General features: G+C 40.5%; 1 protein-coding gene across 1 annotated transcript in view; it reads left to right on the top strand.

Moving 5' to 3' along the window:
* The window catches only part of BORCS5 (BLOC-1 related complex subunit 5), a 79,164-nt gene that overhangs the window by 33,113 nt on the left and 21,997 nt on the right, over positions 1 to 24,054 (top strand). The window contains exon 3 of the mRNA XM_043969346.1: positions 9,166 to 9,323. Within this exon, the coding sequence (XP_043825281.1) occupies positions 9,166 to 9,323 (158 nt within the window). The remainder of the gene's footprint in view (positions 1 to 9,165; positions 9,324 to 24,054) is intronic.

Genomic DNA, 24,054 nt, shown 5'->3' with positions numbered 1-24,054 from the left:
ATTAAAAAGGAGCCAGTCAGTGGAGAGGAGAGCATCTTGCCTTTAGCCTTGGTCCCCTTTCTACCTTGGCTCTCTGTCTGCCAGAAGAGGACCATATGAGCTTCAAAAAGTCCAAAGGATTTGAATTTTTCCTTTGGTGTGCTAGCAGTGTTCCCAGAACATTGGTGACTGGTGGAAGTGTCTACATCGGGAGCCAAGGACAGACTGCACAAATGAGGAAAAGCATGTTCAAGGAACTACAAAGAGCTCAGGAGAAATGCTATACTACACCTAAGGGAACATCTTGAGGATTCCAGAAAAAGGACTTCTAGGAGCTGTGTTACCCCTTTGCCACATAAGCTCTCCAAGTTTGAACCCATTTCATCCTGGAATCTGTATGTACCAGTGGGAGAGTATGGCATATTATTTGGGGGGGAATGTTTTGTACCAACTGTATCACCATAGTAAATATCCCTTTCTAAAAGCTAATTAAATCTGGTCAACTAGTTGATAATCAACTGACAATCATGGGGAGGAACACACTGGTGGGGACTCATGATTTATAGTACTAGAAAGATGCCATCCAACCTCTGAGAGCTGAACCTAGAGGTCTAATTGCTACTTTCTGGGGACTTGACTCATTCGTTCAAGCAGCAGTTGGGGTAGTATCCAGCATGTGTAATAAATTCCTAGGCTTCTCTAGAATAAACAGTGGATCCTTCACATTTGTGGGAGCCCAATGGAGAGATTCTCCACCCAGGACTCTTTAACTAGATTTTTTTCCCTGTTGTTTTATACTGCAGTTATACAGTAGCCCCAAGTGGTTGGAGGTTGGGAGAGTAAGTCTGGAGCTACACTAAATTTCTATTTCTCCCCTTGACCCTCTGCTTTCCTCATCTAGTTAAGTGGTGGATTGAAAATCTTCCCTCTCCTGTCTCCCTCTAATTTCTTATTTTAAGGGACAGTCTTTTGTGACTTCCTTTCCCAGTTTTTCCTAAACTTTGTCACTGGATTATTTTTCTGTTCTTCTCTTCTGAATATCTTCTCCAATTCATGGACTTGTTCATTGCTTATTCTTCCTTTATTCCTCATGAGGACAGTATCTTTGAACTACCAAAACTGAATTTCCTTTTCTATCCCATTTCTGTATTATTTGCATCTGTCAATCTTACGCCTTCTTTCCTGTTTTCTGTTGTCCTTCAATCTTACACATAATCAGTGCATAAAGGAAGTGATGTAATGTGGAAGCAGCATTATGTCATCATTCCATGTCCTTGTCCATGAGGTCAGGTCCTCCCTCTTGCTTCTGTCGTGATTATTCTTCACTCTTCTGGCTGGAGAAGGGCTGGCTTCCCTTCCATTGATGGCTCCCTGCTCGAGGATGCCTGGAGGTTTCAGACCCTGTTTACTCAATCTTGCGCCAGCTTTTCAATTCCTTGGCACACTTCCTTTTCAAGTGCCCTAAAATTTCTGGCCATCTTCATGTTCAGTCCTACAATGACTGGAGGAATTTATTGGCATTTCTCTTTGACTTCTTGATCATTGGTCCATCTGGTACCCTTTTAAATCTTTTCCGAGGAGTTTGAGGGGAGTGCTTTTGCCTCTTGCATACAACCATCTTAATTGGGACTCGACATTGAAAGGCACCTTTTGGTGTGTCTTTTTAGTAAAGTGAAGCATTCTTGTGTTCATTAGGTTTTCTTAAAGTTGGGGTCACTCTTGCATTAATTTAGTTCTTATTACTAGGGATTCATAGAGAGGCAGAGTATCCCATCCCAGCACATTAGCATCTCTTCTTCTTCTTTTTTTAAAAACTATCATTTATTAAGTGCCAGGCACTGTGCTAAATGCCTCTTGTTGTTCTTTTGTGTGTGTGTGTGTGTGTGTGTGTGTGTGTGTGTGTGTGTGTGTGAGAGAGAGAGAGAGGGGCAGGCAATTGGGGTTAAGTGACTTGCCCAGGGTCACACAACCAGTAAGTGTCAAGGGTCTGAGGTCAGATTTGAACTCAAGTCCTCCTGAATCCAGGGCCGGTGCTCTATCCACTGCGCCACCTAGCTGCCCCAGGATTTCTTCTTCTTCTTTTTTTTTTTTTTAGTGAGGCAATTGGGGTTAAGTGACTTGCCCAGGGTCACACAGCTAGTAAGTGTCAAGGGTCTGAGGTCAGATTTGAACTCAAGTCCTCCTGAATCCAGGGCCGGTGCTCTATCCACTGCGCCACCTAGCTGCCCCAGGATTTCTTCTTCTTCTTTTTTTTTTTTTTTAGTGAGGCAATTGGGGTTAAGTGACTTGCCCAGGGTCACACAGCTAGTAAGTGTTAAATGTCTGAGGCCGGATTTGAACTCAGGTACTCCTGACTCCAGGGCCGGTGCTCTATCCACTGCGCCATCTAGCTGTCCCTCAGCATTTCTTCTTAATGGCTTTCTGACCCAGTATAGCAAAAGCTGATCCAATGTAATCTCTAGCCGTCTGTTTCTTCTCCTTTTGGGAGAAATGCTCCTTGCCTTTTGGACCAGGCATTATAACTCTTTATAAAATTTTGTTTTAAATTTGACTGGATTTTGGTACCAGTTTACCTATTTTAGGCTAATTCTCATAGGATATTGTCTTATTATGAAATATATTTCCTGATGAACTGTTTTTCCAGCTCTGCTAGTTCAAAGTGGTCACCTGTAAGACAGAGTTTCAGGTGGTTATTAATATGTCAATCTGAGATTATGATTCTGTTTCTATTTATGTGAAAACAAAGTAATGGGAGTAGGGGTGGGGTGTTTGTGGTGGTATTTTATACTCTGAAAGGAAACATCTTCAGGCATTTTACCTTACTAATGCGGTTCCTTATATTTGGTAAAGTTTAGGGTGAGATGTTATTGGCATTGAAATTGCATGTGATATTTATAATTCTGATGTATTATGTACACTGTGGAAGTCATGGACAGAGAAGGAAGAGTATCCGAGGATTTTTATAGAGATTTATGATACTGTTGGTCAGGAAAAGGGAGACTATGAAGGCCATCTATGCCCACAACAATTAAGTGCTATTAGAGTCATAAATGTTATGTTGTTTGTCCTATTGAGTATTAATTGGTATTGTTTCCCCCCCATAATATAATAATGTTTTTTCATAATGTACTAATGCAGTCCATGGGTGAGATTTGCTGAAGGTGCTTAGGAGCTTCACAGAAGATACTTGATCAGTTCTGTAAAAGAAAGATTTATTTTCTGCTTACTTTCTCCTATCTTATCCTTTCCTGATTGCCCCAGCTGCTCTTAAGACAAGTAGCAGTGGTATAGTGGCTTTCTTGATATTGGGAGTAAAACATTTCCAAGTTTCTCTCCCACATCCTCTGAGAGAACACTTCTGTTTTTTACTTAGTCACTGGTGGTTACCAGAACAGATGAGGGACTTACAAATTAGGGCTGCTTCTTAACTGTTATTCCCATAGCTGTTTTAGTGACTTTATCATCATGGGACCAGGAAGTGGTACTTTACCCATGTTGAAGACTGGAAATGGGTTGTCACTCTGTGGACTGCTAGTCTATTGGGATGGGAATCTTTCCTGTTCAGACTCAGAACTCCCATAAGGCTTAGAGAACAAATGAGACTGATGTAGCTCCAGGTGCATCACCTCTCTGAAGTATTTCCTGATGTGGCTGATAATAATGCCCTAGAAGGCTTGGGAGTGGAGGGTAGACACAGGTGTTCAGACTTTAATTCTTCTGGTTTAAAAAAACACCAGGTAGGGGCAGCTAGGTGGCACAGTGGATAGAGCACCGGCCCTGGAGTCAGGAGTACTTGAGTTCAAATCCGGCCTCAGACACTTAACACTCACTAGCTGTGTGACCCTGGGCAAGTCACTTAACCCCAATTGCCTCACTTAAAAAAAAAAGAACCACCAGGTGGGAGAGGCAGCATGATATAGTGGGTGAAGATCTAGTTAGAGAGTAACTAGGTTCAAGTCCTGCCTCTGACAGACTGGCTTTATGACCCTGGTCAAGTCATTTGACTTCTCATTGCCCCTGGCTGCTCTCTAAGACTCTGAGGTCCAGAACAGTTGTTGGTCTGCCTTGGTAGAGGGAATTTTCTTACACTAATGAAATCACAGTTCCAGAGCCCCCTTCCCATCAGCCCCCCAAGGTGTCAGGATACAGAATGGTGTGTGTGTGTGTGCGTGTGCGTGTGTGTGTTTCTCTTAAGTAATATTTACCATGAAATAGCACATTGGATGCACTTAATAAGCGTTAGTCAAATGAAGGAAACCACTTAATAACTGTTCAGATCATTTTGATTAGGGGGGTCAGGCCAGAATGTGCTTTTATAAATTCTCTAGTCTGTGTCTTTTTAATAACTTTTTTTTCAAAATAATATTGATTCTATTTGGAAAAGAAGTGATGCTTATTATACTGCAAAAATGTAAATCTGGCCACTTTTAAAATACAGTCCCAGCTCAGAAGTGGATAGGCCTCCCAGAGTTCAGGAACTGTGCTTAGGAAGAGCCAGGCTTAGCACACATACGGCTCTGTACTTTGTATTAGAATAAATGTAGGGTTTTTTCCTACCTGACATTTCAGAGGGGAAGAATTGGTCAGCAAAAGATTTTCCAATATGTGACTAACCCTAATGATTTTTCCATCCAACAACACAAAGAGGTAGGTAAAAATTGTGGTTTATTGAATCTGTAGAATATTTATCCTTAGTTCCCTCTCCTCTCTCTGGCCCCCACCTCCCTATTTCTCTATAAACACAGTGGTTTCTGCAAGTTTTATTAAGAAATGGTTCTAACATATAACATTTATAAATTCTAATCCTAAACATTCAGGATCTGTTTGAACAGACTTTGAATTCAACGTTGTTCAAACATTTGACTGCCTACATTTTCCATAGTCCTACATTATTCTAAGGGGACAGATGGATTAAAAGTTGAAGACATTGTCAGGAGTTTGCAGTGTATTTAAGAGGAGATAAAATAGGAATCATTACAAAAGTAATAAATGCTCTGTGATTATGATTTTTAGCATACATTATTTCATTTCATTTTACACCATAACCCTGTCCCTGGTGCTAGCAGCATCTCCACTTTACAGATAGTAAAGCTAGCCCTCCCCACCCAGTGAGTGACTTACTCAGGGTTACACAAACTAGTGGGCAGCGGAGACCATAAATGAGTATGCAGGTATCCTGATTCCCTCCTAGTCTAGGACTCTTTCACTGTACTTCACTGCCTTCACATATACTACTCTGGTAAGTGTGTTGGAGGACTTTGATGGTACTAAACATGATATCCAGATGTGGATTGAGATGGCAGAGTGCAGAGGGACTATCGTCTCTTTACTCTTAGAAGCTGTGTCTCTTAATGCAGTCCAAGATCATGTTTTTTGGCAGACGCATTGAGTTTGCAGACCACTAAAACCCACTGATCCTTTTATAACAAACCGTTGTCTATCCATGCCTCCTCTGTCTTGTACTTGTGAAGTTGACTTTTTGGAACCAAAATGTCAATCTTATATTTTAATCTCTATTCTGTTGAATCTTATCAGATAAGAAAATGCTGGACCTGGAGTCAGGAAGACCTGAGTTCAAATCCAGCCTCAAACACTAGCTGTGTGATCCTGGACAAGTCATTTAGCTTCTGGCTGCCTCAGTTTCCTTGTTTGTAAAATGGAAATAATAGTAGCACTAATTTTTTCAGACTTGTTGTGAGAATAAAATGAGATAATATTTGTAAAAGAGGAGGATACTGGATACTAAGTTTTTTCCCCATTTGAGGGCCTTCTTCCCTTTGTGGGATTTGTGTAGACACCTATCCCTTGTGCCCCAAAACAAACCACCTCCCAACAATGTTACCATTTGGCACTCCAAGCCCTTCTTAGAAATGTTAATACTAGTAACAATGTGGAGGAGTCAGTCAGCTATAGATTACAATAGCAAAAGTGGACTTTTGTCTCTGGTGGCCTTGGCTCTGCCATTGCTCTTGCCAGTGTCTATTCGTTGCTCTTGGGTTGCTGATGCTTCTTGGGCCTTTGCCTCTGCCCATTTGGGCCTGCTGGCCACTGCTTCTGGGGTCTGCATCTCTACCAGCTGGCTGCCATTGCTACTGGGTCTCATCACATTGCCCACTCTACCAGAGACAGCTGCTACCCTTCTGTGCTAACCACTGTCCATTGCTGAGCAGAACCTTTTCTCTTGCTATAGCTTGACTTTATTCCCTTGTGCTAAGCCCCTCGAGTCTCTGTTGCTCCCTTTATTCAAGACAGATTCTGCCTGACTAAGTAGAACGTTCCTGAAGGCCTGTATTGCCACCTCCCTTCTGTGCCTGTCAGCAGTTCTGTGGCCCGCTGCTGCTGAGGCCTGACTGCCCTCCTGTTGCTGGGGCTAGGTGCTGTAGGCTATAGTGTTACTGGCCCTGGTTGGTCCACTGTAGTGTGGAGTCAGGGGTTCATCTTCCTGCCAGTGGCCATCCTTCCGAGTGTAGGAGATCCCTCTTGCTCCCAGTCAGCTCTGATATCTTCATCTCCCATGATTGCCATCAAGATCAGAAATGTCCATCTCAGTATCATCTGCCTTGCTAGCCCAGAGAAAGACACAAAACCAAACCAAACCAAACAAAAAGATACAAAGCCCCAGGTTCCTCTGGGCTAGTACTTGTGCTCTATCTGCCATGTACAAACAGTAGCTATTTCTGACAGGCCAGGGGAGTGTGCGTAGGCCAAAGATCTGTAGGGGCTCCTCACTGGGAGTTCCAGAGAGGGAGACGAGAAGGAATTGAGTTCTTGGTTCACACTTCAGAAGTGAGATGGAAATTCTCTTTAAAATTTTTTTGAACTGACATAGCGCAGCTTCTATATGGACAATTTCAGAAAGGTCTCTGGGCTCCTGGGGAGAATTAAGTATTGCCCTTTCCAGGGTCTCCCACGCTAGCTTACGTCAAAGAGTCACAGCAAGCACAATCTGGTTGGCCTCTCAAATTAAAAACAAAAAAACAATAACAACAAAACCTCAAATAGTTTCTTCAGTGCAGTTGTCAGACAAACCTAAAATTTCGGGGATCTTCCTTCTTTTGCATTTTTTTCACTGTTGGGATCCCTTGTATCACCACTCACACAAGTTTGCTACATCTAGATGCAATTATCAGGACTGAAGATGGCTTGTTCTGAAAAACCAAACTTTCACACACCAGGATAACTTCTGTATAGGTGGGAGGGGCCTTCTTTCCTTTGGCCTCCTCTGAGGCAGTTTGGTGGTGATCCTTAGCAATATAAAGGCATCTGTTCCTTCTAAAGCTGGACACATCTCATTCTTTTTTTTTTTGTTCTTTTTCTACTTGGGAGAAAGTTTTTTCAATCCCCCCAAATTCAGTCCCTATTCATTGTTTTGAAGGTTAACTAAGTTTTGAGGAAATCCCTTAGTAAAGTTTGGAGGAGGCTTAAATGATCAGGTTGGAAGGCCTTGGGACAACACAGGTGCTGGATCTAAAAGAGAATTTACTGAAATTATCTTTGAGGTACAATTCATAAGGACAAAGAGTATATTTACATTGGTCTCTCCTTGCAGCATTGCCATATACATTTTACTCTCTAATCTCCAAGGGATAGAGGAGGCCTCATGGTAAGCAGTCACCATCTATAAAGGCATCACCAAAAGCACCCCAGAAACTTCAAAGCCAGTTTGAGCTCACCTTTCTCTACATTTTCCATCCCCCACTTCTTGCACAACTGTACACAACAAGCTGAGCCTGACCTTGTGGTTCACGTTCAATATTAGAATGAAATGAGACACTTGTAGGTAATAGTTAACAAAAGGATATTTACTTAGCATGAGAAGGCTGTTCAACAGGGATTTGCATGTAGGACATCATAAGCTGTTTTAGCTTAGTAAAGCTCCCTTCCCTAAGTTGTTGGGTGCCTGAGCCAAACAAAGCTTGCACCTGGAGCTTCTTGTATTATTGTGTTTCTTTTTTTTTTTTTTTTAAGTGAGGCAGTTGGGGTTAAGTGACTTGCCCAGGGTCACACAGCTAGTAAGTGTTAAGTGTCTGAGGCCGGATTTGAACTCAGGAACTCCTGACTCCAGGGCCGGTGCTCTATCCACTGCGCCACCTAGCTGCCCCTATTGTATTTCTTATTGATGGGAACCGTCTGAGTTTTAGTCCCCTGAGCTAATCAAGTCTCTAGGATGATTCTAAAACTTTTTAAGGAAAAACTAGCCTGACTTGCAAAAGGGTTCAGGTTAGGATCTTGCTCCTACCACGGGTTGTGTTGAGAGGCATAGCTTCTAGGAAGTGAGAGGTGAGGGTCCTACTGTACTCTGCCTTTGTCAGTCCTAATTTGGAATATCAGGGTCAATTCTAGGCACCAATTTTTAAGAAGAACATTGATAAGCAAGAGAGTGTTGCGAGAGTGACAACCAGCCTTGAATATATGTCACATGAGGAATGGTTGGAGAAGTGGGGCTGTTTAGCCTGGCAAAGAGACGACTCAGGGTGGGTGTGGTCTCTGGGTTACACATATTTGACAGGTTTTCACATGAAGGAGACATTAGGCTTGTTCTTTTTGACCTTAGAGAACAAAATCTGGACAGGAACAATGGGTGGAAGAGGAAAGACGGAAATTTAGGAACTTTCTAACCATTAAAGCTGTTAGAAAGTGAAATGGGCTACATGAGAGGTGGTGGGTTCTCCCTCCTTGGAAGTCTTTTTTTTTTTTTTAAAGTGAGGCAATTGGGGTCAAGTGACTTGCCTAAGGTCACACAGCTAGTAAGTGTTAAGTGTCTGAGGCCGGATCTGAACTCAGGTCCTCCTGACTCCAGGGCCGGTGCTCTATCCACTGTGCCACCTAGCCGCCCCCCTTGGAAGTCTTTAAGCAGAGGCTGGACCAACCTTTGGTGATTATGTTACAGTAGGAATGCTGAGGTACCTTAGCACCCCTCAAAATCCTGTGATGGAACTTCAGGAGTGCTTTGTATTTCTTTACTAATTTGGTTTTTAGCATCACCTCCCAACTTCTTGTATCATTTATTCCTCATTATTAGTTAGGCTAACCATTTTATCATTAAAAATTAAATTTAAAGCAAGAAAATCAACAAATTCCCAACTGCCCAAACTTTTGCACTTTTTCTCCCTTTACAGATGTTCAACAATTGCCTGACCCATGAACCTGTTGTTGGTACAATTCATTCTTTCCCCTGTCTTTTAGGGCTTTTGAGTGGCCAGACGTCTCCCACAAATACTAAATTAGAGAAGCTAGACTCTCAACAAGTTCTCCAGCTCTGTCTCCGATATCAAGATCACCTTCATCAATGTGCAGAAGCTGTTTCCTTTGATCAGAATGCTTTGGTCAAACGAATCAAAGAGGTAAATTGTAAATTCTTTATTCCCCCTCCCTTCAAGTAAAATTTCTGACTCATTTTGCTTTTGGTGCACTATGAATTCTTGGTCTTTTTCTTTGTTACCCACACTTAACCAGTGATCTCTGAGCTCCATAACTGATGTTTGTTTTTTCTTTGTGAGAATTTATATGAACCTATTGAATTTCATCAGGTTTTTGATAGACCATTTCCCTCTCATTTATTATGCGATATTTTTATGCTGTGTATATAAACAGAATGACACAGTGGACAGAGCACTGAATTGGGAGTCAGGGGACCTAGGTTATGGTCTTGCCTCTCCCTGGTTATTGTGTGACCAGGGTCAAGATACTTCACCCCTCTGAGTGTAAAATTTGTAATATAATGGTCAGACTGGGTTATATCCACATTGTACCTGCTGCTGCATTCAGTCTATTACAATCTGTTGTTTTGGTTGAAGAAAATCTGGCCTCACAGAGATCTGAAGTTGGAAAAGAAAGGAACATTTTAATAAGCAAATAACATCTTAGTATTATTGGGAAAGGATAGCTTGGTGGCACAGTGTTCATCTCATTTTAACTAATGAGATATTACAAAATTAGGTTTATCCTTGATTTACCTCTTCCCACTACCTTATCCTTTTAGGACCTTCCTCAAATGTATAAAGTGAAGTATGCCTATATTCTTATATGCTTTTTAATCCAAGTCAGGGATTAAAATGCCCAATAATTCTTGCCCCTCTGGGGACCATTCATGATGTCCTCTGCAATTAATAAGTCTGACATTGATAATTATTTTTTGAGTGTGAGTATGATGAAGCCATTCTTTTGTTGACTGCTAAGCAGGAAGAGCCACTGATTTAGTGGACCTTTAAAAAGGAATGACCCTGCTGTCGACCTCTTCCTATACAGTGATCAGTTGTGTCGGGAATATTCCAGTCCCTTCCCCGGCAGAGTGGGGAGGGAGGCTAAGCCTTTCCCAACCTTGGTAAACAGTTACTGTTCCCATGTGGTAGCTAGAGCATTGGCTGCCTCTTTTGTCTTGCCTTTCTTTTCCTGATCATAGGTGATTGGGCAGTGATTCTGAGATGGATGTGTTCAGTCTTGGAAGCAACTTCATGAGTTGGAGGGATTGGAGATTTGGGGTCCCTTAGTTGGTTGGAACTAACTGGTGTGAGGTAGAAGTTCCTGCATCAGAGAGCGTACCACAAAGAAGATGAGCTCATTGCCTGGCCTGGTTTATTAGTAGATGTCTGTGTCTACCTTGAGGACAATGCATTGTAAAATGCTTATGCATCAGTCTCACAAACTGTTATTGTGTCCTTTGATACTTTTATAATATCCGTAACTTCATATTTATGGCCAACTCCAAACATGAATAATTCCCTGCTGACATCATTACCTGGTAAACAACAGTATATTTCACATGCAACATTCTCCTTTTCGTAATGTTGATTGATAACGACAGTATTTGACGGATCATAGTATGTAATTGAACTAGCTATGAAGTCTTTTGCCACAGTGAGACTTTAAAAACATATTCTAAGCAATTGATGTTTAGCAAGAATAGTTGCCCATATGCAAATCAGCAACAAGAGCATTCCATTTGCACATCCCCTGGGAGGAGAATTAGTGTTCCATTTAGCTCCATCAAATAATATTCATATGCAAATGCAACAAAAGGGTTCATTAGAACAGGTGTAATGAGACACATTTATCATAAAGAGAGGAGGAAGTAGGAAAAAAGCAGAAATAAAACAAATGAAATACAAAATTAGAAATGGTATTCAAAAAAACATCAAACTGGAAAACTTCAGTAAGAGATAAAAAGAAAATAAAATAGGACAAAAAGGAAAGAATATATATATTTCAAAAAGCACAGGTCTGTGTCAAAATTGTAAAATTCAACAGAAAATATATATCCAAATAACATCAAATCCAATGAGTTAAATTCAACTCTAAACTCAAAAGAATTAAAGGGGAAATGAAGTAAAACAGAGTAAAAAAAAAAAAAGGACAAAATAAAATTTTCAGAGTATACTTATTTCTTATCTTGTTTCACTAATAAAGGAAAACTCTGCTTTAAAAATCAGGAAGGAGGAAATAAAGCAGAATTTAAATTCTGAAGCTGAGGAAATATAAGAACTTCTAAAAATTTATTTTTTCCCTAAGGCAAGCCTCTACTTGTAATTATGACTGGAGTAGGAGGTAGTTAGCTTAAATATGGGTGGAGTTTTCCTCTACTCCTCCTTTCAGTTAATTTCTCTAGTAGACACCCTAACCTACACCCCAGGTTAGGGGTGGGGTGGGGTGGTAACTGGGTTGGTTCTTTAAACCTGCTTCTGAGATGTGGGACCATAGGGAGAAAATATGCCTCAGCCTACTAAAAGCCTCTGTCTCTGAGTAAAAGTATTCTAGGCCCCTCCTAACTAAGATTGCTTATTCCCTGAGCTCCTCATCATCCTTCTAATCTAGTTGCCTTTTTCTCTCTGAAGTTATCCCCTCACAACCAAAGCCTTCAGTGCTGAGTCCTGTGGCCAGCCTACAAGTGCCTAGAGATTTCATCATCCCCAAAGTACCCAAGCTCTGAGCTAATGCAAGTAAGTTGGCTAGAAAAGTTGCCAGGGCAGCTCTGCACATGCCCTTTTAAAATTCATTATTGAAATTTCACTGGGTCTAAAATTAGTTTTGTTTTGGGAGTTTTGTGACACTCCTTGAAATAAGTCGGGTTGCCCTGAGTTGTTGCAAAACCAGGATTGGAAATTATTTCTGAACTAGCTCTGGGAGGGCAAAGAAAGCTTACATTGTTTTAGGGTTCTGCCCCCCGTGGTGATTTATTTTTTTCTGTTTTCTTATGCATAAGAAAACTCCTGAATTGCATACATAAAAGCATATACCTGTTTCTTCTCATTCCAAAACCAAGTGTTGAAATTAGTCACTTCCAAAATGAGTAGAACAGAAGGAATAGCTTTGATCAAACATGAGTTCACTCCATTTTTCCAGATGTTTCCTGGCAATTTGGTTAAAGAGGTGCAAGGAAGTAACTTAATGCTACATGTGTTGAAAGGGGAGAGGAAATGAATTACCAAAGAGAATATGTATTAATACAAGTTCAATATGTGGACAAATAAAAGCACATTAAGTTAGAGTGCCTGCATTCAGATATAAAGGAATTGTGACTGTAATAATTACTGATGTATTAGAGAAGCTTTTTTTTGTGGATTAAATTAATCTCATGTTTTTGAAGGAGAGTTCCATATTAGTATTTTCAGATTTGTGAATTTTAATTTTTATTCCCTTCATAGTCAACTGATGGTGATAATTAGTTTTTGTGGGTGCTCTGATATGCCCAGTCATCTAACAAGTGTTTGTTGGACACCTGCTCAGAACTAGGCTTTGTGGAGGAGAAAGGAAGAATAAGACAAAAGTCTTTACCTTCAGGAAGTTAATAGTTGATTTGGGGAGAGAAGATTAACATGTGAAGCAAATTTAAAAAAAAAAACCCTTTATAATATATTTATCCTATCTTTAGCTTGCTTATACATAGTTACTTGGATATTGATTTCCTCATTAGATTGTGAGCTCCTTGAGGGCAAGCACTGTCCTTTGCCTCTCTGTATCCCCAGTGCTTATTAACACTGTGTCTGGTACATAGTAGGCACTTAATAAGTGTTTATTTACTGACTGGATAATTTGTGTGGTTCAACATGCTGTAGGTATTAGGTATCACTGGCCTGAAGAAGATGTGACAATTAAGTGAGGCCCTTAAAGAGTGAGCAGGAAGGGGTGGAAGAAAGAGAGAGGACATTTCAGCCAAGAGAGAGAAATGAGTAAAGGCCTGGAGGTAGGAATTAGCATGTGATGCTTAGAGACTGAAGAAATTACTCTGATTATTTTTACCATCTTGGAAATTGGTTCATATAAATTTTTTCATCTATATTAGTTACCTTTTTCACCCATATTAGTTACCACATTTGTAAAGGTTCCTTCCATCCTAGTGGCCATAAACATACCCCTTCATGATAGTAGTCTGAATGTATATACATAGAGTCAATTCACATATATATATATATATATATATATATATGCAAAATGGCTGAACAATGAAATTGGCCATTTTCAGAAAGTTAGATTATGATGAAATATCCTGGTTTTCTACCTGTAAAATGATAGCCGTCTCAATTTAGTCCAACCTTGTTCTCACCACTCTTAACCTTAATGGATTTTTTACTAAAAAATACTGAGAATAGCATTTAATTTTTTTTATTCAGAAGATACTTCCATATATTATAGTATCTAACTCTGTGTATATAAAGTATTGTTATATAGTCATGTAACAAATGCTATCATTATTGGTGGGTTTAGTCTGAATGATTAGGTCGTGGCCATCTACTTTAAATTTGGAATATATTGAAGTTTACATATATCTTGTAGCAGGAAATATGTATAGATCATTTATAAACAAAATTTCCTGTAAGTGTGATTTCATGTTTTCTTTAGTCAGGGAGAAAATTTCTTGGAACAAAGTACCCCTTGGTGGGTAACATGGCATCCTTCATACATGAAGGTGATGATCCTGAACCATCATAAGGGAAGCTTTAAATTATTCCATGTGTGTGAAATAACAGTTACAGCCCATTGCCATGACATGAAGCAATAAACGAATTGATTCCAGTGCTATTAATTTACAAATCATAAATTTGATCTTAACTTTAGAGGCAGATGGGTGACTCAGTGTGTAGAATGCTGGAGCTGAAATCAGGAAGACCTGAGGTCACATCTAGCCTCAGCCACTTACTAGCTATATGATGAACCTGGGCAAGTCACTTAACCTCTGTTTGCTTCAGTTTCCTCAACCATAGAATGGGGGTAATGATTGTACCTACCTTGCAGGGTTATTATGAGGATCAAAAGAGATAATATTCATAAAAGCCCTTAGCATAGTTTTCCAAGGACCCACCTGGGTAACTATGTAGAGAAGTACATCACTAACTAGTATAGGAGACTGACCACCTACCTAGTGATGATTTTTTTCCTATGGAAGTTCATGAAAGTAGGACACATAAAAGATGGCCCTGAATCCTGTGGGACCATCCCCATTCCTACCCCCTTCTGCTTTTGTAGTAAAGGTGGTGGAGTAGGTAAGAGAGATAGGACAGAGGGTTCTAAGAACTACACAATTTGTGGACCATATTTAAACTTTGTTGGTATTAGATCCTTGTCCAGTGACCAGCAAGTACACATAGATAGTGCTGGATGAAGTGAATCATATGAATCTTGACATTCTTGTTATAAACAAAACGAAAAGAAAGAATAAAATTTCTGCTAAATGGACACATGGCTCCCAGAAGAGGCAAAAAAGAAAAAGAAAAAAAAAGGAAATTGGTGGAGTGGGTTTTATCATATACCCAAAGGAAACAAGAAACATTATTCATGGGATATTGAGCCATCATGTACTAATGACAAGTATCTGCAAAAAGACAGCCGTGAAAATAATTGCATCTTAATGTACCAAGATGGATTGCTGAGGATGGAGTGGTAGGGAAATTTTATGAAGAACTTTAGAAGACTTCCCTCAAATTAATTCAGCATACACTCTGATACTTGAAGACTTCAATGTAAAGGTAAAAAAGAGGTGAGGATGGGGAAAAAAATATATATATATATTTATATATATATATATGCAAGCTTGATTCAAGAAGAAGCAATAATCCAAAGACTACTTAGGGGACTTAAGGTTAAGATGGCAAGATAACAGCCCAACTCTCTTACATAAGCCCCGGCAACTATCTGAAAAGGGCCCCAGGAAGCCTAATGATAAACAAATCTGAGAAGAAAGAGAAATAAACTTCCTTGTTCATTCTATAACTTCACAAAAAGATAGACGCCATCAGAGTTGCTCTAGGAGCCAGTAGATGATCAGGAAAGCTAGCACAATCTCCATCAAACCAGCCTGAACCCTTCTGGTGATTGACCAGGATGGAGTGTGGGTGGAGGCATCACAAGCCATAGTTATCTGAGATCAGTAACCATATCCTGGCTCTTATTTTCCAGGACTGGAGTGGAAGAGAGGCAATTCCCATAGCACTACTTAGGGAGCAGAGTACAGGTATGTATTCCTTAGGGAACAAGGAGCCACAGCAGGATACAGGGCCAGCTCAGTGCCTGAGGAAGCTGAGACAAGTATGATCTCTAAAATCCCACTGGGATCTGTCATACAGCAGAGTATAGGACCAACTCTTCATTGGGGGTTGTGGAAGGAGGAGATAAAATCTAGGGCCACAGTACACAGTGGACCACCAAAAGAGTGAAGGGATTGAGCTAAAGCGTAGCTATTTTATGTATCTAGGCAGAGGTAGTGGCCTCTAGATTATAGAGGGGAAAGAAGGGACAGGACCAAGCAGACCTTCCTTACCCATCAAATAGTGCAAGAGGAAACTGGCCCAAGCACAAAATCTCAATCCAGGAAATAAGACTGAAAATAAGTGCAAGCAGTTGAAAATAACAATGACAGGGAAGAAATAATATGTATTAAGAAAAACCCAAGAGATTAACCGAGAAGAGATTCACAACTTTAGAGGAGAAAAAGTGTCTTGGTCATAAGAACTATAAGAGGCTAGAACTGAAGTTAAAATATTAAATTATAAGTTGTGAGATTTAAAATTGGATACTAGAGCATTAACCTCCCCTTTTAACTGTTTCCCTTATTTATCTCCCAGACTAGTAAATGGAAGAAGCTTCTGATCTCTAGTTAGAGGTTTTATTGTTTGTAAATTACAAGGTGATGTTGATTAGAGGGATAGGAAAGTAGAAATACAAAACAAATAGTCTTAAGTCTAAGCTTAGTCTATATTCCGTATAAAACTCACCAAAAACCCAAGGCCACCTTTGGCGGGGGGAGAGCCGAGTCAAGCACGTGCTGCTAACGGTGAGCCGGGCCGAGTCCAACTCCAGTCAGTGTCTGAGCAGCGCAGCCAGCGAACAAGGAGAGCTGAAAAGACATCCCACTTCCGTTCTCTCCTTGCCTTTTAAGCTCGCACCCCGGAAGTGGAGTGCTTAGCAGCCGGATTGGCATGCGTAGCCCATGCATGGCCGTCGGTCTCCTCCCCGAAAGGGTGGTCCTTCAAAAACTGGCGTCTTTCCGTATTCACTAACCGACTTTTTACCACATTCCCCCCTTTGATTCTTCAAGAAACGAAATGTTTCCTTTATGGAACAGTAAAAAATAACAGAATATAATAATCTATGCTAACTAATAATATGTGAACAACAATATAGAAACGGAAGAGAGGAAAGTTTTGTCCAGAGGGGCGATTTTTTTTGTCCTCATGAACCGACGCTTTGACATTGGTCTTGCAAAGGGAGGACCTCTGCAGAGAGTACATGTTACAGATGGTGTATATTATAACAGAAAGGAGATAGTAAAAACTAACAAAACAAAACAGTTCATATAAAGTCTCTGAGTTCTCTTGTCTTCTTGAAGTGGTAAGATGTCATCAGGAGGAAACTGAATTCTGGTCTGGAAAACTGGATTCTCTTCTTTAACTGTTTGAATTGCTGCATTTTTACTAAACCTTAGCATAGCATTGTCAATGATGAAATTAATAAATTCCATTACAAAGTGAAGTTTAAAAAGAGGGGGGAAAAACCAAAGGAGAATAAATACCTTTAAGCAGAAGGTGGAAAACCTTACCCAACAGTAAACTCCCTAAAAAATAGAAAGGAACAATAAAAGCTCTCTAACTCCAGACTTAACTCCAGACTATAACAAGAAATATTAAAAGAAAGTCAAAAGACTGAAAAAGTAAAGAAATATATTTACTGTCAAAAACAACTAACCTGGAGCCATTCCCAAATAGATACACAAGCAAAGAAGGCTCCAAATTACTAATAATATGCAACATGTAAATTAAAGTAATTTTGAAGTTCTATCTCATACCTGTTGGAGAACCCAGAAGGCTCTCTGTTGCCCCTCTGACTGAGTTCCCCCTCCCCAGTCTTGGGCCATAGTCACTGAGGCATCAAGACTCCTAGGAAACTTTGTGGTCAAGGCCTGAATTCCCGAGACAGTGCTTGGCTGGCCTCCCGGGGGTCCGAAAAATCAGCTGTACAAACCTCACTCTGTTAAAGCCTAGAACAAATTCTGACAGGTCAAGGCTGAAAGGTTGAAAAATTATTCTTATTCTCTAGAATTATTCTTGCAGAGATTTTATTTGATTAACTTTGTGGCTTTCTGCTATAAATACTGAGCTATCCTGAATAATAAACGCACACAGTTACACACATGATGTGGTGCCGATGTGTCAATGATTAATCATCTCCGATCCTCAACTTCCGTCAAGGGAATTGAACCCGTGACCCTGACAACTGGCGCCCGAACAGGGACTCCACCGGGACCCTGGAGGGGCAGTTGAAGCTGTGCCCAGAGTAGGAGGCTCTGTGTCATTGAGGATCATATAGGAGACCCCCGGGAAAAGGAAAGTGCGAGATACAGGATCTGGTGAGAAGCCAGGAGTGGGGGATAGGATCCGAAAGAACTCTGAGTACCTCCTAGCTCGGGTTAATTAATTTTCGCCCGGTTGAAAGATATCGGCTCGGATCCAAAATGGGACAAAATGTAATTCAAGGTTTAAAAGACTTTAATAAAGATATATATACTCTGCAGTTACTAACTGTAGGAAAAGGGGTTAAGGTAAATAGAAAGACCTTAAAACAATTTATTAAGTTAGTATATGAACAGGCACCATGGTTCCCAGAAGGACCTAACATTACAATATAATCCTGGGAAAAGGTTGGGGAAGCTATTATAAGATCGAAACAGGAGCTCCCACCTTCCTATGCCACTATATATAATGTTATAAAATTGTGTCTTGAGGATTCCCAATTCCTCATGCAGTTAGAAGAAGCTACTGAAAAAGGGAACAGTTCAGAGTCAGAAGATGAGAATGAGGAACAAGGAGATGGGGGAGAGAAAAAGAAACTAGAGAAGAAAGGAGATAAAAACATAAAATGCTTATATCCTAAAATATCCTGTCTTGAACCTCCCATTCCAAATGCTTCCCTTCTCCTACTTCTCTTTGCTACCCGCCTTATAATACCATTTATCATAAGATTCCAGCAGAGAGTGCTCCTCTTACTGCCTTTCAGAGGCTTGCTTTAGAGGATCCCATAGAATTTGGGAAAATGAATTCCTCCAATGTTGTTTTTCCTGTTTTTGATGATCCCTTCAGTGGGAATAGGGCTTATGCAAAATTAGAGATGAAAACAATCAAAGAAATAAAAGAGGCTTGCCAAAAATGTGGACCCACCTCTCCCTATACTATTAGCCTGTTAGAATATTTGAGTACAGCTGTTTTAACTCCTTATGATTAGAAAATGTTGGCTTCTGTGTGCCTTATACCAGGACAGAATGTGCAACAGAGAGTCTTCTGGGTTCTCCAACACATACTGTCAGATAGCAAAGAGGACACAAAAGGAAATAACAAATGTTGGAGGGACTCTGGGAAAACAGGTACATTAATGTACTGGTAGTGAAGCTGTGAATTATCCCAGCCATTCTGGAAAGCAATATTGAACTATGCTCAGAATGTTTACCAAATGGCACATTCACCCAGCAATAGAACTACTAGGCCTGTACTTCCAAAGAGATCAAAGAAAAAGGAAAAATACCCAGTGTACAATAGTATAGCAGCTCTTTTTATGGTGATAAAGAACTGGAAACTGGGTTGTTCTTGAATCATTTCAGTTGTGTTCAACTCTTGGTGACCCCATTTGGGGTTTTCTTGACAAAGATAGTGGAGTGGTTTGCCATTTCCTTCTCCAGTTCATTTTAAAGATGAGGAAACTGAGGCAAACAGGGATAAGTGAGTTGCCTGGAGTCACACAGTTAGGAAGCGTCTGAGGACAGATTTGAAGTCAGAAAGATGAGAATTCCTGATTCCAAGCCCAGCATTCTAAACACTGCACCATCTAGCTGCCCATAAACTAAAAGTGTGCCCACCATTTATGAGGTGGATAACAAATTGTGGTACTTGAATATAATGGAATGTTCTATTCTTGTACCATAAGACACTACAAAAGATTCAAAAATCATATTTCAGGGTATGAAATGATGTGACTATGAGTGTTTGAAGAGGTAGAAACAATTCAGTAACAACAACACTGTTGTCAGAGAAAATACAGAGAAGCAGGACGGGTTTCTTCCCCTTCCCCATTTATTTTTGTTTTTTTTGTTTTTGTTTTTTTGCGTGGGGCGATGGGGGTTAAGTGACTTGCCCAGGGTCACACAACTAGTAAGTATCAAGTGTCCGAGGCCGGATTTGAACTCAGGTCCTCCTGAATCCAGGGCCAGTGCTTTATCCACTGTGCTATCTAGCCCATTTATTTTTTTAAAAATTGATTTCTAAAATCTTTCTTCTGCCCTTACCCTATTCATTAATAAGACAAGCAATATGGTATTAATTATACATGTGAAATCATACAAAATATATTTCCACATTAGCCATGTTAAAATAAAACAAGAAAAATAAGAAACATTTAAAAAGTATAAAAAAATTATGCTTCAATCTGCACTCAGAGTTCATCAGTTCTCTCTGGTGGTAGATAGCATTTTTCATCCTGGGTCCTTTGGAATTGTCTTGGATTATTCTATTGATCAGAGTAGCTAAGTCTTTCACGTCTGATCCTTCTTACAATATTGCTGTTACTGTGTACAATGTTCTCCTGGTTCTGCTCACTTCACTTTGCATCAATTAATATGTCTTCCCAGGTTTTTCTGAAACCAGATGACAGCTTTTTAAGGAATTTATCGAATTTATTATGTAATTAAAATTAAAAGCATGTTGTGCAAGATATTCCCAGTTTCATGGACAGTTCTTAATTAGAGTTTGTTAAGTTCAGAATAAAAAAAAATAAATTGACTTGGGAAACAGATTGAGAGGAGATAATTTTAAAGTCATTGAACTCCCTGAAAACTATGACCAAATTTAAAATAAAAATCTGGATACCATATTTCAAGAAGTCATAAAAGAAAACTGCCTAGATCTGTTAGAACCATGGAAAAAAGTGAAAATAAAAAGAATTTACCATTTACCTCCTGAAAGAAATCCCAAATTGAAAACACCCAAGAATGTCATAGTTGAATTTCAGAGCTTTTAAGTTAAAGAAAACATGCCACAGCCAGAAAGAAAAAAATTCAACTGCCAAGGAAGACTAGAAAGGTAGAAAGTACTCAGGTTATGAAGAGCTTTAAATGCCAAACAGGAATTTATATTTGATCCCAAAGGTAATAGGGGCCACTGGAAGATCACTGAGCATCAATATGACATGGTCAGATCTGTGCTTTAGGGAAAAAAAAAATCACCTTGGTAAGCTAAATAGAGGATGAATTGGAGTGGAGAGAGACTTGAGGCCAGGGCATTAAAAGCCAAGGTTAGGGGCAGCTGGATGGCGCAGTAGATAGAGCACCAACCCTGGATTCAGGAGGACCTGAGTTCAAATCCAGCCTCGGACACTTAACACTTACTAGCTGTGTGACCCTAGGCAAGTCACTTAACCCCAATTGCCTCACCAAAAACAAAAAAACACCAAAACCAAGGTTATTGCATTAGTCCAGGCAAGAAACAATGAAGGTAGCAGTTGTGTGAACAGAGACAAAGGAATGAATGTGAAAGATGTTGTAAAACTACAAATGACAGGATTTGGCAACAGAATTGATATATAGAGTGAGGAGTTGAGGATAACCCCAAGATTGAAAGTCTGGGTAAGTGTGGTAGTAGTGGTATTGTCCATAGTAATTTGGAAGTTTAGAAGAGGGGAAAGTTGGGGAGGCAAATAATAAGTTCTATTTTGAATATGTTGAGTTTGAAAGCTCTATGGGTCATCCAGTTTGAGATGTCCAAAGGCAGTTGGTGTTTGTGACTGGAACTCAGGAGAGAGGTTAGGGCTGGATATATAGATCTCGAAATCATCTGTATAGATGTGATCATTGAAGCCATGGGAGCTGATGAGGTTCCCCATGTGAGACAATATAGAGTGAAGAGAGAAGAGGATCCAGAACAGAGCCTTGGGAAATACTCAATGGGTATGGATAAAGACTCATCAAAGGATACTGAAACGTGGTCAGATATGATAGAAAGATAATCAGGGGAGAGCAGCAGCATGAAAACCTAGAGAGGAGAGTATACTCCGGAAGAAAGAATGGTCAGTGGTGTCCAATTCTAGCTGGAGAAGAAGCTGTAAGATTTGGCAACTTTATTGGTAGTTTCCATTGGATGAAGCTGAAAGCCAGATTCTAGAGGGTGTAGCAGAAAATAAGAGAAGGTGGAGGCTCTGGGTATAGATGCGTTCCTCCAGGAGTTTAACCATGAAAGGAAAGAAAAATATAGAATGATGGGGCACATGGTAGGATTATCTGAGTTGTTTGGTTTTTTTAAGGATGGTAGAAACAAGGGCATATTTGTAGGAAGCAGGGAAGGAGTCAGGGAGAGACTGAAGATAAAAGAGAGAGTGGGATAATAGTGGGGAATGGTCTTCAGGCATATTCTTTAGTGAAAACACAATGGCTCTGCCCAATGAGTTTATAGTGGTTCTGATACATTTTATAGCAAGCAGTGCCAACTCATTCACAATGGCAGGATGGCCATTGTAGGAAGAAAAGTCCTCAATAATAAACAGCCTTAGCACAGCATCCAGCACACAGTTGATGCTTAATAAATGCTTATTGATATACATGATATACAGTAATGTGCATGAAAAGGATAACCTTTATGTTCATGTACACACAAACACATGTGCATACACATGTGTATATAGTTTATAATCTTCATTTACACATGTGTAAGCATATACATGAGCATACAAATATGTTTGTGTACACACACATGTATCTGAGACTGAGCCTTCCTATCTTGCCCAGGCTAAAAGTACAGCAACCGCTCAGATCCGACACCATTACTGACCGCCTTGGAAATTTTGATCTACTCTATTTCCGAACTGGGCTGGTTCGCCACAACTAGTGCCCTCCCCCTTCCCTGACTTCCTTCACCCTGGGGGGCTCATCATATTGATGCCAAACTTAATTTGGGGAACTCCTGAGCTCAAGCAGTCCACCAGTCTCAGCCTCCTGAGTAACGGATTGCAGGTGTGCACCACCATGCCCAGCAACCATTATGCTCTTGCCTAGTTTGATGAACTTTTATGGCCTTAGTGGGTAAACTTCTGAATGTGAACGAAGGCATAAGGCTGCTTATTGGTAATTGTTAGATCATTGGCAGTTAATTCTCTACTTTCTTGAAAAACTTCAAAATCTGAAAGGAGTAGGCTAAGTGCTTATTTAATATCCCTCCCTTGGGGGCAGCTAGGTAGCACAGTGGATAAAGCACCGACCCTGGATTCATGAGGACTTGAGTTCAAATCCAGCCTCAGACACTTGACACAGTAGCTGTGTGATCCTGGGCAAGTCACTTAATCCTCATTGCCCTGCCCCCCCCCCAAAAAAAAAGGAAAGAAAAGAAAAAGCCTTATTAAGGTTAGGGCTTCCCTTCCCTCGCCTCCCCCCCCCCCCAGACACACACACACAAAGGATCAAACTTGTGTTCAGTGATGCACTGATGCATTTTATTTCAAGTGTACTAGATTTTACTTTGTGTTGCCAGTTCCTGTTTTGTATGTGTTTCCTTGGTTAGAAGTTTCAGGTTGGCTCCTTACTATGCGTAATGTATCCTTTTCTCTTGTATGGTAAATATGGTTTTTGAGAAACCTACCTGGTGCCTCATCTGTTAGCATGCGCAGGTAGAATTGGGCTCCGTTACATCGGCCTGGCTGTGAGACTTATTGTGTGCCTTCTCAATTCTGACCTCATACTTCTTCTGCAGTAGCCGTGTTTTGCCAGAGAGGCCGGGATCCTAGAAGGGTCTGGTTTATTACCTGCTTTGTGTGAATTTACGTTTGTGATTATTGTCGGAGTATGAGCTCACACCCTGCCCCCCCCTCCTTTGTTTGACTGCTGTGGGATTTAGTCCCATTAGGTTCTGGGCACAGACGTCTCTGCAATTATGAATAACAGGCCCATTTCCCCTCTAGTCTGCCTGCCCTGGAATTGCCCTTGCCAGCTTCCCTGCTTCCCCAGCTCCACCCTACTCTGCTTATAGTCAATGGGTGACCCTGTAGCCACTGTCCCCTCAGAACTTGTTTCCAAGGGTTTTTCCCTGACCTAGCTCTGTTCCTCTGAGTCGGCCAAAAAGGAAAAAAAAGTGGGAGGGGAGGGAACGACTAGAGGCCCGTGGCCTTGGCCTTGACCTTTCCCATAAGCACAACTACCACAGGTGAGGGCATGCCTCGGTGATGTCTGCTGCCTTGTTCTTCTTCACTGCGAAGGTGTCAGGGATTCCTGTAAAATTCAGCATCGCTTCACATAGTTTATTCTAGAAACATGACCATACGGTTTTTTCAGTATTATCACTAACTCAGTGTGTTTATTCCAGTAACTGACAAATGTCCTCATCCCATCTGAAGAAAATGTGTGTTGGAAGAATGGTACACCACATTTTGAAAATCTGTATCATCTTTTCATTTGTATCCCTGTAAAACTTTTAAAAGTAGCCCTATGACCTACTTTTTGCTACATCCTGAACTAACTCTATAAACCCATTACTGCTCTGGGAGGCTGGTTGGGGTGCTTTTACTCTCACTCTAATGGGGCCCCTTAGCCATGGACCCACGCACATAGACTAGGTTCAG

The sequence above is a fragment of the Dromiciops gliroides genome, chromosome 5 (assembly GCF_019393635.1).
Source record: "Dromiciops gliroides isolate mDroGli1 chromosome 5, mDroGli1.pri, whole genome shotgun sequence".
Lineage (NCBI taxonomy): Eukaryota > Metazoa > Chordata > Mammalia > Microbiotheria > Microbiotheriidae > Dromiciops > Dromiciops gliroides.
The sequence above is the reverse complement of the archived record's forward strand: the minus strand, read 5'-3'. Positions and strand labels throughout refer to the sequence as shown.